Source organism: Rhinolophus sinicus, chromosome 7, assembly GCF_057876585.1.
Source record: "Rhinolophus sinicus isolate RSI-liver-muscle chromosome 7, RSI-T2T, whole genome shotgun sequence".
Lineage (NCBI taxonomy): Eukaryota > Metazoa > Chordata > Mammalia > Chiroptera > Rhinolophidae > Rhinolophus > Rhinolophus sinicus.
Window position 1 is genome coordinate 53,481,314 of NC_142507.1, and position 15,715 is coordinate 53,497,028.

Genomic DNA, 15,715 nt, shown 5'->3' on the forward strand with positions numbered 1-15,715 from the left:
CCTCTCCCCCCACTCCCACCCTCCAACCCCCCCATCACCCACCACTTCCCACCCCCCCACACACATACGGAATCAAAGGGACATAAGCAGAACTTGGACGCTGGAACCCTTCCAGAAGCAGAGGGTCCACCGTCCAGTAAGATCCGGTGTTGACAACCCTTTACCATAAACGGCCAAGCTCCAAGTTCCTCCACTTAAAACTCGCCCCACCAGCTCTTCCGCACACCTGCTCCCTGTAGCCCCTTAAAGTCCTGCCCCGAACCCTGGATCAGGGAGTTCCAGCTTTGGAGCACTGGCCACCCGTTCTCCTGGGAGGCGCCCTTCATAATAAAATAGCCAATCCTTCTCCACTGCAATTCTCAGTGGTTAGAGTTCGGCTCTGCTGGCACCGGGTCGTCGAACACTCTGTTCTGTAACAGACCAAATACCAAATACCAAAGCTACGGGGGCAGGGGAGTCCGTGTTTCTGGCCCTTCTATTTATCCCTCCCCCTTCTTCCTCCTCCCTTTGTTTCCAGATCAGAAAAAAACAAGAGCAGTTCCTGTGCTTCTCCTGACCAGCAGTACTTGCGTCCTCTGTCTGAAAAGAGGGGCTTCCCTCTGGGCAGGAGCCGATGCCAGGAGGGCTGCAGGGTCCACAACTCTGGGTCAGCCTGACACCCAGGGGCCGGGCCAGGCAAGGGCAGCAGCGGGCACCGGGCGCCACGCGTGGACTCAGCCTGAGCCTGGACGAGTGCGTCGTCCCTGCCATCTTGGAGCTCTGGGAAGATGGGCACCCAGGACCCTGGAGACACAGCACCCGTTACAGACAAGTAACCACAGCCAGCTCTGAGCCTCAGACAGAGGAAACGGGAGCAGAGAGGATGCTGGTGGGAAGGGTTCCCCAAAGATGGGGTGATGAGCAAAATGGAAAAGGGGAGCAGGAACTTGTATCCACTCATTCGTTTATTCACGCATTTCTTCCACAAATATCTGCAGTACCTACTAGATTCCAGACACTGCTGAGAAACTGAGGACACAGAGACGGAAAAAAATGCACTGGTCAGAGAGAATAGACACGTCTAGAAACAATTAAGCCCCGAGTAAGGGCTGCACTGAAGTATGGGTGAGTCAGTGTGTGAGTAGAGAGGAGGGGCTGGGGCACTGACCCAGGTCGCGTGTGACGCTCAGGGCTGCTGGGCAGACAGCAGGACAGATGCATCAGGCAGGGGGACGCATACAAAGGGAGCGAGAAGTCAAACAGGGCCCAGCCGTCATGTCACCAGGCTGAGGAGCTGGGAGCCCAGGGCACAGGAAGATGACGAGAGGGGAAGTGGGCCCAGACTCAGAGGGCTGGATGCACAGCCATGGGGATTGGGGGTCGCTGGACGATGCCAGCAGAAGAGGGTCATACCAACCTGAGACAGGAGGGACGGATGGGGCTGGCAGGGAGGGACATGAGGTGTTGAACCATTGTGCAGGGTGAGGACAGGGGGACCCAATAACCCGTGGGGGGAGTGGAGGGACAGTCTCAGGGAGCAGGGGCTCCCTCACTGTCTGAAATGAGGCCACGTGCTGATGATGTCGTACAAAGCCTTCCCAGGAGACAGGATATTGCTAACGTCACTGTGCCCCACCAGAAGGTAGTTGGGAGTCAGGTACCCCTTGTCCACCGCACACTGGATCAGGGCTTGGGCCGCCTCCAGCGCCGCGGCGTTGGGGGGCTTTTCTGCAAAACACATTTACCCCATCAATCATCAGGGTCTCCAGGTTACTTGCTTAGGGCTGAGACAAGAGCCCAGGTTCCAGTCTCCCTCTGCCCCCTCCCCCGCCCACCACCACAGTCAATACACATAAACTGTGACAGCCAGGCACAAAGAGAAAACGCGGGCATTGCGTTCCTTGGTTCCTCCATGCAAAGCTTCTTGCGGAAAGTTCAAACTGCTCTGGAAGAGAGGCTGCAGCCCTGCACACACTTCTCAGAAGGCATCACTAGGTAGCCACGGCCCCACTGGACCAGCCATGGCCACGGCTTTGCATAACAGTGAGGCACCCCAGCAATGTTGCCATGGTTACCAAGGAAAAAGGATGCACTTGCTGACTGAGCCATAAAAGCACCAACGTTTGCAAAAGATTATGTTCTGTCTTGCTGCATGCTTGCCTTGGCTATGGCTATGAGGAGAGATGGGCATTGGACAGCTCGGGGACAACGCTCTGCCAGGGAGGGACTCCTGGTGACCTGCATCCTGTATGGAGAGTCCTTCAAAGCTGAAATGTTCCACTGCCACTGCCAGGCACCACAAGGTGGCCTCTTCCCCCATCCTCCCTAGACATTCCACACCGTACTTCATCACCCAGAACCTCTGCCCCATGCGCACTCCTTACCTACAAAGTTGCCCATGAACGCAATTCCTAGGCCGATATCGTTGTATCCGTAAGTGTGAGAGCCTTGGTGATGCCAGCCAACGCCTTCATACACACCGCCGTCCTGGCCCACCAGGAAGCTAGGATTGGGCAAAGGGAAATGGAGGAAGTCACTCTGGGAAGAAGGACTGGCTTCATTCACGCCTGGACTCCTTCATTCACTCTTTCGTCTATTTATCGGATGTTGACTGAACGGCTCTTACGGGGCAATGTACACAGAGACAAAAAAAGAAAAACAACCACAGTCCCTGAACCCGAGAAGTGAGGTCACGCAGTGACAGGCAACCATAGTCCCAACTTCAAACCCCTGCCACGGGGCCTTTCTCCCCGTAATGCCACAGAACCTGACCCCTCCACTAGCACAGTGGAAACGTATTTTTCTTCTGGGTCACGCTGACGCTGTGTAGGAAGGTGGTGCTCCTGGGAACTCCGGTCGAACCCCTTCTTTCTTCTCACTCACCATGTTCTTCCCAATCATCCGGTCTCGTAGCTTCAATTACCATCTATAAAGACCACATGCCCCAACAGACTCAGCTGCTTCTGCACTTTCCTCAGCCAGAAATTGGGCACCATCCTGAATGCCTCCCTCTTCCTCCCAGGCCCATCCAATCATGAGTCACGGCTGGTCAATCGGCTTGTCAATCATATCTCCTACTTTAAATACCTCCTCTTCCCTCTATGCCGACGGCCACTACACTGCTCCAGGTCCCCGCCATATTTGTCAGGATTACTGCAATGGCTTCCTGCTCAGTGTTTCGCCTCCTTCCAATCCATTCTTAAAATAGCACCCAGAGTGGTTTTGCTAAAACACGAATCCTGTCATAGGGCATGACCTTCCAGTTGCCCTTCAAATAGAGTCAATCTGTCAGGACCCACTCCGAGGCCTCTCGTGATGTGACTCCTGTCGGCCTCTCCAGCCTTACCTCTCACCCTTCCCCTCTTGAAATCTAGTTTTATGTATGAGTTAAAGTTCTTCACATCCTCAGAGATATGTGCTCTGTCTGCATCCAGGCCCTTACTTGGAACATCCCCCATCCTTGTTTGCCTGACTAACCCCCACTTGTTACCCGTGTCCCAGCTTGGATGCCCCCCACTCTGGGAGCCCTACCCTGACACACTCACTCCCCCAAGGCCTTATCCTGTGTCCATCCTCTTCCTCGTCCGTCACAGCCTAATTCTGACCGGTCCTTACTGGTTTGCTATCTTCCCTCTCTCCTCCCCAGAGGAAAGAACCACTTCTGTCTTGCCAAGCACCGGGCACATAGCAGATACCCAACAAACACAGGTAAAAAAGTTAGAAAACAGTGAGTGAGAGGACGCTTTGTCTTGATGGCAGCCCACATCCGGATTAGAGATGACGCACCCCGAGGCTGGAGGGCGAGGGGGACAGCATAAGAGGTTTCAAAGTCAAGAAACAGGGATCGAGTGCCTGAAGACTGAATGAGAAGGGAAAACTAACATTCCCTCCGCTTGTGGCATTTTGCGTTTGGGATTTCCAAATTTACCGTCCAAGGCCGTGGAAAGTCCCACAAAGGACAGCAACAGTTTCCGCTGTCCGCAAAGCTTGCTTTTTAGTGGGAGTTGAGAGGAGAAAGCAGCCAAAACAGGACACATGCGAAAGCATGTCCACCCGAGACTTGGTGAAGTTTGTCATGATGAAGTCACAGACAAAGGGTTGCCATTTGTCATACTCTAACTCTAAATCCCTTCTATGAAATGCCAAGTAGCTTTGGCTATTCCATCAGCTTCGTGTGTTTCCTTATTATGGACGTGGCGTTAAAGGCACCGAACAAGAACATTCTGATGTCACTCTGTATCTTCAAATAGAACAGAGATTGTTGTCCCTGCTGTAGAGATGAGGGGAGAGGCCCAGAGACATGAAAAGCTCCTGTGCGTGTAAAACGGAGTAAACAATACCAGAGGTACTGAGGATTCTAACATCAGAGAGAGCAAGTTTGGGGCTGGGAGACCAAGGCAGGGGGTGAGCAGGGCCTGTGTCTCTGAGTGGTTGTTGGAAGGGATTACACAAAAGAGGCACAACCCTTCGACGGCCTTCTGGAAGGCGCTCACAGTCTTGCTGTATCACTGCTGCTTCTAACGTCTACTTTCCAAAGCTACTTCTCGGTCCCTCGTGGAGAAGAGGGATAACTAACTCTTAGCTATGTCGGAATGATAGTCCAGCGTCTCATACAAATAATACGTGATTCTGTATGTAAAGCGCCTGGGACACAGGAAGGGCTCCGTAAATATCGGTTCCGTCCCCCAGCCTTTCTTCCTACAGCCCTAAAGAAAAGGAGGGTTGCGTCCCCACCAACCCCACTTACTGATATCCAATGTCACAGAAGTCCATTTTGTCCATGTGGTAGGACTGTGTGTCCCGGACGCGAATCAGACAGTCCATGGATTCGTTGCAGGTGGCCCCAGCAGTGTGGATGATGATGACATATTTGGCCGGGAGGTTCATTTTAGGGCAGTACGTCTCTCTGGCTTCCCAAGCCGACCGCGTAACGATGACGGGGCAAGCTGTGGCGAAGAGAAAAGCCAAGGACATGGGGGCTCACCTGTGCCCACACAGGGACCATCTCACCACTGTGGGCTGGGTTATTGCTCAGTCTCCCCGAACCACTCATACCGACGGGCACACCAGCGCACGCACTCGGCTGTGGGGTTCTGGGAAAGGCCAGGTAAGGATGGCCCAGGTCCAGTGGCTGCAGCCAATGGACGGGAGCAAAAATCTATAAGTTTTGTTGATCGTACAGAGTCCTGGCCATTTCCTTCAAAAGACAAAGTGTACCTACCTTGCTTGAATGTGCCTTGTAAATATAACACATGCAGGTGTGTGGACGTATGGAGCAGGGCCAATATGCAGAAATCAGCTGACTCGCTCAACTACTAATCGCATGTATATGGAAGTAATTTGAAATCTAATAAGGACTCTACAAGTGTGAAAGGTTATCATTATTGAAGATAACACCTGTCCGAAAGCGAGAAACACTAGTTAGAGACTGACAATTTTCCAAAAACGTTGATAAAAGATACCCGTGATCCCAAGAAAAAGTCCGCCCCAGCTGAGAGTGCTAAACTACTGAACGCGCTTACTTGTTGTACTGGTTTTAGGTGGCTGCTTGATTTTTATTATCATAGCACATTATTTTTCTTATCCAACTTCTTTGAATATTCACTCTGACGTCAATGTAATCGGGGAACTCAAGTTTTTTGCAGCCCTGTGGTCATGTTGCAGGTTTATGGGTTTTTGCACTTAGGGGGTGTGTGTGTGTGTGTGTGTGTGTGTGTGTGTGTGTTCACATAGTAGACATGAATATACATACATGTTTATCCCGCCCCACTTTTCTCCATAGCCTTCCTGTCAGCTGACATCGTATGTATTTTACATGCTGATTTCTGATTTCCTCATGTTATGTCTTTCTTCACTGAAATGTGAAGTGTTGTCTGTTTTGTTCACAGCTGTATCTTCAGTACCTGGAAGAGTGTCTAGTATTCGGTCACTATTGATGAAGTGAAAAATGTGTGTACATACGTATTTATGTCAAGAATGGCTCCATGGCTATATTATTCCAGTGGGGAGGAGAGGAGACCAGGAAGACACCGTCTCAGAATGTTCTGGACCTCAGCATAAGGTGTTCTTGGTCCAACAAGCCAATGAACGCCCATAGGAAAAAGCCTTCCCTGACGGTTGAGTGCTCACTGGGAGGAGGGTGAGACGGGATTGAGAACCTTACCTTTCCTGGGCATCACTGGCTGCTGAGGGGTCAGGCAGACCTCTTCTTTCAAGAGAAGTGGCTGAATATACCTGGGTGACAGGTGACCCTTCCGGATGGCATAGAAGATCAGGTCCTCTGCAGCTAATAAGGCAGCAGGGCTGGGAGCATTGCCTGAGAGAGGGTGACACAGAACACAGAGCTGTCAGCAAGAAATTCCCACCTGGTCTAGACCTGGAGGGAGGATACGGTGACCACCTGAGTCTGCAGAACTGATGGATGAGAAGAGAGGAAGCTGGACCCGTGGCCAGGACAGGGGACGTAAGAGACCAGGAACTACTTGGACAGAGCTCCTGGAGGCAAAGCAGTTGACCTTTTCCAAGTGCCAAAATAAGACTTTTATCCGCTCCATCTGTAAGGGGAAGAGCTGGGAGGCAGTAAAAGCTGCATGTGAAGGGAGGCCTCCCTCACCCAGTCAGGTACGCCCTAGCGTGGAGAAAAGGGTGACACTATTTACTCAGGAGCTCTCGCAATCAGACATGCGGCAAGCACCCTTTATATCCATGAACTCATAATTTTCATGGAAAACCTCTGAGATAAATGCTATTCGTCGCCCCAGTTGTCAGAGGGGGATCCTGGCAGGTGCCAGTCATTTGTTAGTTCTCCACTCCATCCTGCCCTCTGCTCTCCTGTCTTAGAAGGGGCTAAAACCCTGCAAACGACACTTCCCAGGCTGCATTGCCTGATGACTTCTGGTTGGGTTCTCCCCATGGGACGCGCTGGAGGAAGAGCGTAACCATGCTTTTCCACCTCTGCCCCCTGCACCTCAGTCACCCAACCTCAGACTCCACAGGCCACGGCAAACTCGTGAACTCACGCAGAGTCAGTGGTGGCTTCAGCAATCTCACAGGAGTGCAGACCAGAGAAGAGGAAGGGGACAAAAAGAAAGCCATGGCACAGAATCCAAGCGAGAAAAGAAGTTCAAGAGGTGGGCGATGGTCAGCGAGGACAAGTACGATGTCGGCTGACAAGACAAGGGGGTGGACACAGGGGACCACAGGAAGGCAGTGGAGACAACTCACTGGCAGAGGGGCAGAGGGCATGCCCATTACCTTCCTTGGCGCCGAAGAAGGCGAGGCCCAGGGAGACGTTGTTGTAGCCCGGGGTGTGCGTGCCTTGTGTGTCCCAGCCAACACCTTCATACACCCTGCCGTCGTCCCCAACCAGGAAGCTGCCAGGCAAGGAAACATGGATTGGAGGGCAAATCTCTGTAACAGGAAACCTGTCACCCATCCTCAGAAGGGACAAAGGTTCTAGAGGCTCATAAATAAATACTATGCTCAGTGACCTAACGGGGGTTGGAGTAACCCATTTTAGACTGACTTCCCAGAGACGTACTGTAAATGTTGTTGTCACTTAGCTCACGCGTGTTTCCCAGAACTCACTTTAAAAGTACTCAAGGTGGAATTTGAACGTGTGACCCTCGAGGACCTGAGCACGTCAGTGCATCATTTTCTAAGGGCATGAGAATTCATTCATCCAGTTTTTATCATGGGACCAAGCCCTTGAACACCTAAAACAATCAACTGAGATTCAGGAATTCCTTCATACTGACTTTTGCTTCAGTTTAGCCTTAGGAATTCCCGTAAGCTCTTCTTTAGCACAGAAATTTGTTTAGAATGCTCCTTTTCTCTGTTTATTTTGAAAACCAATGTATCTATTCTCTTGTTCTACCTCCGCCTTTCTTTCTGCCTCTATATAATTGTCCGTGTGCACAAGTGGAACAGGTGCTGGACTAGCAGGCAGTCTGGGGACAGTTCTGGGTGCACATTGCTTAGCCTTCGAGCAAATTCTCTAACTTCCCCAGATCACAGTGTTCTCACCCATGCAACAGGGCGATAGTATTTCTCCTACCCGGTCCTTGAGTGACTTGGGCAATATTTGTGAAGACCTTTGTAAACTGCAATGGCCCGTGAGCTGCAAGGGGACAGCTGTGGCCAGCACATGACCTCCGTTGCTCCTTTCCAGGAGGTCCCAGCCTCCAAGACCACATCTGAATAAATGGCCCACAGCATCCCCCCAATGACCCTGGAGGATTTCGGATTTTGTTTGTTTGTTTGAAGATTTTTTTTTAAGTTGCCATGCATTTCAAAAGCAATGGACATGGGAAAAACAGAGAAGGGGAGGCGGGAGGCCCCTCCTGAGGGGGAACTTGGATGTGCGCTCTCACTTGTAGGCCACGTCGCACCAGCCTTTGGTGTAGACAGAATGGGCCTGAAGGTCCCGCAGCTTCTGCCTGCAGTCGTTCTGCTCCTGGCACTCCGTCCCCACGAGCTGCTCCGTGAGGACATAGGGCACAGGCAGGGTCAGCCGGCCGCTGCAGGTCAGTGACCTGGACCCCCACTCCTTGCGGGAGACAATGGTGGGCGCACCTGCAGGGAGACCGAAGGTCGGCATGCGGCAGCTGCCCAGGCAGCCCTAGTCCTCCCCCTCCAGGGCCCCTTCTGCCCCACCCACCGTGGTGTGACAGGCCCTGGGGAAGGTCTTCACCCACAGCCTCCCCTTTGCATCTCCAATAGTCCATTTAGGCTAAAAAAAATCCCATCAGACTCTGCGTTCAGCCTGGACGTCCAACCACCTTGTTCTCCAAACACTGGCTCCTTGTACTTCCCACCTCTCTGTGGTGGTTTCACGCTCCCGCCTTTAGAAAGCAGCCCCGGTGACTCCCAGCCCAACCGCGGGGCCTCAGCTGCCTTCTCTGAGGATGCACGGTCCTCATTGGCATTTGCCCCAATCTCTGACCATGTCCGCTGTCCAGCCCAGCCCTCAGAGTGGCGACTCTCTGAGGACCGTTCTGCAACTCTTCTCAAACTATGGTTCCCCGAGTCCAGAGCCCAAGGAGGTTCCATGAGCGTCAGGTACGAGTCTCTCTCTTTCAGATGAAAACTCCCTGTGGGCAGGGCTATGAGAGCCCCACAAGGACCCCAGGTCCCTTGAGGCTGCCTTTCTGTCCCCATCTTGGGGCCCCCGGGAGCTCTCTGAGGGACAGGGTATCTCCACCCTCCTACTGAGAGCTGGGGACTGGGGCCTTGTCTTTTCTCCCCGTGTCTTCTCTCCTTCCTGGACCCCACCTCTGCCTGAGGACTCAGGACAATCCGTGGCAATCGTTGGCAGACACCCATCTTGTGATTGCCGCCCACCCACCGACCCTCCCAGCCACACCTAAGAAGCCCCCGCCAAACCCCAACCCGCCTCACCACTGCGCCCCTTGTGGAGGAGCTGTGAGACGCCAGCAAACAAGTCCACAAGATGCTCTGACACTTTTCTCGCTTGACGTTCACTCCAGGAGAACCGTTTGGAATCCCCTGCAAAGGAACGTCGTACTTGGTTTCGGTCTCTGGAGAACACCCCGACCAGCTCAGAGGCACAGGCTCCATGTCCCCACCCCCCGCTCCACAGCCTCTCAGCTCCCCAAGTGCCCTGACCTCCTCTAGGAAGCAAGGCAGAGGAGAACCACACATGTCTCTGGCCTCACCCTGCCACTGCCTCTCACGTCTGCCCCAGTGAGGCCCTCAGGCTGCCACTTTCCCCAACCCTCCCTCCATGCCAGGTGCACTGCAGGCTCTCTGCCCCTCTCTGACGGAGCAGCTCTGCCTTTCCCGGGTCACCTGCTTACCTAGGAACAGATCAGAGTGTCCCCTGCCAAAGTGGTCCTCATCATCTTGAGCTGACATCTACTCTACACAATATTAGGCACCTATTGATCCAGACGAGGTTCTCGAAACATAGAAATTTGCAGGCTGTTGAGGCTGCGCCCACAAACTAGGTTTTATAGATAGGATGAATTGAGGATTCATCATCACAAGCATGCCTCATCCCCCTCCATCTGTCCAGTCCCTGAGGCCACGTGAGCCATAACCCCTAGAACCAGCAATGTCACCAACATCACCTCCCGCAGGCCAGCTCTGTACGTTACCAAGCATTTTCAAGGGCGCTCTCAGATTTGTGGATTAAAACAACTTTATAAGATAAGCAAAACAAAGCAAACTAACTACTCCCTCTATACAGATGAGAAACTAAGACTCAGAGACGTTCAGTTGCTTGTCTAAGATGATACAGGTTTTCATCCGTGGCCGTGGACTCCAACCCAGGCCGTCTGGCCCCAGAGCCACGTCCATAACCACTACACTCTGTGGCCTCCCCAGATGACCTTGGGCAAGTCATTGTCAGATGACCTTGAGCAAGTCATTGTCAGATGACCTTGAGCAGTAAAACCAGGCTGGGGCTGATGCCTAAAGCACTTCTGACCCAATGGAAGGAAACTTACCCCCGGTCCCGAGACCCAGAGCTGAGAAGACAAGAACCCATGGCAACAGCATCACGTGGTCCCAGGACGTCAATAGAAAGCGCGGAGTAAAGTCCTGGGAGAGAGGCTGACAGTTAGTCCAACCAGCTCACTCTTCAAACGGGGCACCCGCCCCACTGCATGGCACCCTGTCTGCCTCCCCCCAAACTGTGGGCCTCCTGAGAGCCAGCACCTGGCCAGGTTTCTCAGGGTCTCCAGCACACGGCCTGACCCTCAGCAGGCGCTCAGTAGAGGAGAGGGCACCAACGCCTCTGTTTAGCCACCACCCTCTTCCCCTGGGAGCTCCTTCCAGCACAGATCATAGCAGTTCCTAAGATCCTTGAGCAGATGCTATGAGTCAACCCTGTGTAGATATTTTCACATCTAGTGCCGTCATTTTATATTTAACCCTTTAAAAATTCTTATAAGATATTCTTAACCCCGCTTTTAGAAGTGAACCCACGGAGGCTCAGAAGAAGTGAAGAGGTGAGGCTGGGCTGCGTCCCCAGCACTATTTGAGAGTCAGAGATGTGTTAAGTCATCTAATTTGGTCTCTACAAAAAAAAACCCAAAAAACCCGACAGATGCTCAATTAACTTTTTCTTGAGTGAGAATAATAATAACAGCAACAATTACCACATACTCATCACGTCCTACATTGCACATGTTTTCTAAGGACTCCCCAGATTGTCCATCAAATTTCCTCACAGTGCCCTATGAGACCCACGTTTATCATCAGGAAATGGGGCCTCAGAGAGTCTAAGTCACTTGCCCAAAGTTACCCAACCAGTAGGAGCAGAGCTGGATCACGGCCAGGTCTGCCTGACTCCGCAAGCTCTGCCTGGAGCTTTCTGATGGCAGAGGGTCTCAGCGTGTGCCCAGGACCTCCGTGGTCCTTTCCAGCTGCACAAGTCTTTTCTGCTCTCAGGCAGAGAATAATTCTTACTTGGACTCAATCAAAATAAAATCTCAGCTCCTGGAGATGTCAACCAAAAGATCAACTCTTCTCCCAGTTATCTTACTGAGAACCTACAGAAGGAGGTTTGAAAGAAAATGGCGTAGACCATTGCTCTCCAGAGTTTTTATATTATCACCGGTAATCCCAGATGGAACATGTTTCGAACCACAGTTTAAGACGTGAGCATGTAGGTACTTCCTGGATCGGGACAAGCAATCTCCTGGTAAATAACACCCAGGATTCCATTCATTCGAGAAAACTGCACTGAAGACAAAATGAGCCCATCACAGATGAGCACAGGCACCTAATAAGCACATGGGACAGTGTCCAGCCTCCCTCATGGGGCGAATGAGAGGCGGGGATTAATGTGCCCAAGACAGAAGCCCTGTAGGCTGGCCTCCCGCAAAGCTACCAGGAAACCAGCGATCAATTCTGGTCAACAGGAGGTTTGCATCCTGCTCGCTTGACCACGGTGCTTCTCCAACTACGAATGCTGATGTGACAAATGCTGTCCTGAGGTGTCACATCACACAGCTGAAATCGCAAGGCTTGAGCCCAGCCCCTGATCATACCAGAGGTTTCTCCCACCCTCACTCCCACCTCCAGTTGCAAACACTGAACTGGCAGGCTAGGCTGGAGCCACGGTTCGGCCCCTCGGCTCACATTGCGATGCATTCCGTTTACTTAAAACAAAGACGAAATACCAGAAAAGGAGACAACCAAGACGTAATAGATAGGGGACTAAGGGCTAGACAGAAAGGGAAAAACTAGGATAGAGGTAAACCCAGGACCCACAGCCCTGGCAAGAGAGACCAGTAGTGGTACAACCAAACTCATGTACAAGAATTTAGAATAGAGACAATTTTCTCATTTGTAGGGAGAATTCCCTACGAATAAGAGGGGAGATTGGGGGAACATTCTCCACTATGTTAACATTTTAACCTGATGGAGTCCAGATCCTTCGATGGGAGAGGGCTTCCCAGGAAGAAACACACACACTCACACTCAGAAATACCTGGGGTCCTGGGCAGCTCTGGGTACAGGCAGCTCCCCTTTCACACTTGGCCCTGGCCTGTCCTCCAGCCGCTGCTTCCTGGGCCTTCACTCTCCCTGCACTGGAGGCCACTCCCTCCCGGGAATGGAGCCTCAGGCTCTGGCTTCCAGGAGAGAAGAGGAAAGCTGGGCCCCTAACCAAGGTGGAGAGGAGAAGGGGAGCAGAGCTTCCAGGCTGGGTCCACAGCAGCACGAGGAGCCCAGGTGAGACTGGACTCAGGCTGAGCGCTAGGACCCGCCCTGTGAGTAAGCCCAGGTGCCTCCTCCCTGGGAAAGGACACAATTGCCCAAGCTCCCTGAGCGGCTGCCTCGTCCCAGCTCCCGGGAAGCCCGGCCAACCTGGGGGTACCCCTGGGACCTGGGAGTGTGTCCCACATGTGGGGACTTCCTGCCCTGGAGACAGATGTGCTCTGGGGTGTGGAGGCTGGGAGTAAACAACCCCCCCCTTCCATGGGGTCACCAGCAGGGGCAGGGTGGGGTCAGAGATATAGAAAGGCACATGCCAGCAGCTTGCAATGTGTCATCACTAGAAGTGATTCTGACCCTGTGGCCCACTGACCCATTCATCCCCCACCCCACCCCCACCTTACCATCCAACTGTCTGAACCTAACGCCTTAAGAAGCATTTTACAAACCAAGACTCTCCCACTCTTCACCCGCTTCTGACAGTGGCTTTCATCTTTAGCTGTCTCCCAGAATCCTGAACCTTCTCTGAGGAGCTCTGTACAGAAGACAGACTTTCCTGCTCCCAAGGGAACATACCTGAGTCACAGCCCTTGAAATGGGAGAGCTCAGACCAGAAGTGCTGGAAACCACACTGCCCACTGCAGAGGCTGCTTGAATAGGCACTGTGCGGCCCACACTGCTCGCCCACATGGTATTTTTGTGAGAGTTAGAAAAGGTGCTCCTTCCACAGGTAAAAATTATAGTTGATAGGTTATTTATTAACAAAAGCAATTAGAAGTAGTCACTTCCAGAAGCCACGTAAATCAAATTATTAAACATGATAATACTTTAAATTTTTTCTTTTAAGATTTTATTGGGGAAGGGGAACAGGACTTTATTGGGGAACAGTGTGTACTTCTAGGACTTTTTCTTTTTTTCCAAGTCAAGTTGTTGTCCTTTCAGTCTTAGTTGTGGAGGGCACAGCTCAGCTCCAGGTCCAGCTGCCGTTGCTAGCTGCAGGGGGCGCAGCCCACCATGCCTTGTGGGAGTCGAATCGGCAACCTTGTGGTTGAGAGGATGCGCTCCAACCAACTGAGCCATCCGGGAGGCAGCTCAGCTCAAGGTGCCATGTTCAATCTTAGTTGTAGGGGGCAGAGCCCACCATCCCTTGCGGGACTCGAGGAATTGAACTGACAACCTTGTGGTTGAGAGCCCACTGGCCCATGTGGGAATCAAACCAGCAGCCTTTGGAGTTAGGAGCATGGAGCTCTAACCGCCTGAGCCACCGGGCTGGCCCAGCACTTTAAATTTTTAACAACAATAATGAAGGACTCAGAGTCACTGGGGTAGAATAACTTGTCCTGCCGTTGCCTTACTTTCATGGAAACAAAACTCTTTATGCTAATTTTGACACAACTTGATCAAGTATTTCATTGTCTTAAAAAACTGATGACTATCTCATCTTGGTTGGGCCATTTTACATACATTTTCATTTTTGAGACGTGATGTTTTCAGAAAGATATCTGGCAGACACGTATTTCTGCTGCAAACATGCTTCCACTTCAGCAGGACTCACACTAGACTGAGAAAAGAAGTAAAAGTCTCCGCTCCATCATCCAAGGGTATCTAATCAATATCACTTTCCTTCCTGTGTTCATCAGTTAATTTCAATTGTAAAATGTCACCTAGTAGAAATTGTCCGTGTTCATAATAATTTTCCAAACTTTATATGAAATCTAAATACTAAAAAGGCCATAACCTTCTATCTGTATTGCAGAATTTTCTTTAAAAATGATACTGTCATATCCAGTTTTTGAAAAGTTTGAAATATCGGGTTGATGGGTTGATATGAGACTCACAATTGAAGTGAGTGCTTCCTTTTTTCTAATATTTTCTACATTGGAGAAATTACTGTCACAGTCAAGAGAGTCCTAATTTCTTAGCATCATTAATACATTTTCCACAAACATTTTTGCCTCTTCTTTCTTTAAATTGTCTGTTTTCAAGGCCATTATGAAAACCAAATTGTATTGCCTACAAAACTTTCCTCAGAATAATAATTGGACTAAATACATTATGCCAAGGTATTACTGAGCAAACGACTCTTAAGATGGTTGTTTTTAAATATATATCTTATGCTTGAGTTCTAGAATACAACTTTATTAAAGGCATTACTTTGACTGTTACATCATATATTAGATGATTGTTCTAAATTAATTTTTTATAATCTCTTCAATGTAATCCAATGTTTCATTGATGCTGCAAGGGAGCTATTAAGCTCTTGGACAATATAAAAACTATTAAGGGTATCAAGAGAAATTTCAGCTTCTTCATTTACTGCCAAGTTTAAAGGTTTCCGAGAGAAAGGACCACAGAATTCTTTAGAAAAAATTTTAGGATCTTTCGAGAACTTTTAAGGGTTCTCTATGTATCTGTCGCATTATTGTGCGACACCAAACCTTCCAGTCAAACCCATCTTGTTCACTCAGTTATTCTGCACACAATTATCTACTTCACAATTACCACGTGAAGCTCATTATCCAAGGATAAGTCAAACAAGAATTAATTCCCTTTCAAGGCGCTAATAATACTGTTAGGGACACAAGCTCAAACACCAATCAGTGTTAGGACAGTCCAGTGAAATGTGGACATCCATGTTCTCTGTCACAACAAATTAAAAGGAGCAACGGGGAGACCAGGAATGGGTTATTCAGTCCCGAAGCTATTTAATGGGTTATTAAACCATAGCCCTGTGGTTTTGTGTTTGGCCTCAGCAGGGAGTGCAATGGTGGCAGTGGAAGTGTGAGACGTGAAAGAGACTAGGAATTTCCGGGGTTCTCCAGTGGGAAAGTGGGGTAATCCACAGAGGTGAGAGCTCTGTGAGCAGGGGCAGCTGAGATGAAGCCAGGGGAACGCATTTGGAGTGGAGACAGTTGAAGGGACCGAGATAACAGATGTGTTCTCCGTGGGAAGCAGCCTGGAGGCCAGAGGAATGATCAAGTATTGGCCTGATCCAACCCGAAGGGAAGGACCGCAGTTTGAAGACACCTTTGGGCCATGGAGAGTGTGCCGA

General features: G+C 50.8%; 1 protein-coding gene across 1 annotated transcript; it reads right to left on the reverse strand.

Annotated features, from left to right (window-relative positions):
- Positions 1-1,046: 1,046 nt before the first annotated feature.
- PGLYRP3 (peptidoglycan recognition protein 3) lies at positions 1,047-9,855 on the reverse strand. Its single transcript, XM_019713209.3, has 8 exons — positions 9,798-9,855; positions 9,379-9,486; positions 8,352-8,553; positions 7,234-7,352; positions 6,143-6,295; positions 4,727-4,925; positions 2,364-2,482; positions 1,047-1,707 (listed from the first exon to the last, which is right to left on the reverse strand). Exons 1-8 carry the CDS (start codon positions 9,853-9,855, stop codon positions 1,529-1,531), a joined length of 1,137 nt encoding a protein of 378 aa, XP_019568768.3. The 3' UTR covers positions 1,047-1,528.
- Between the last annotated feature and the right edge of the window lie 5,860 nt (positions 9,856-15,715).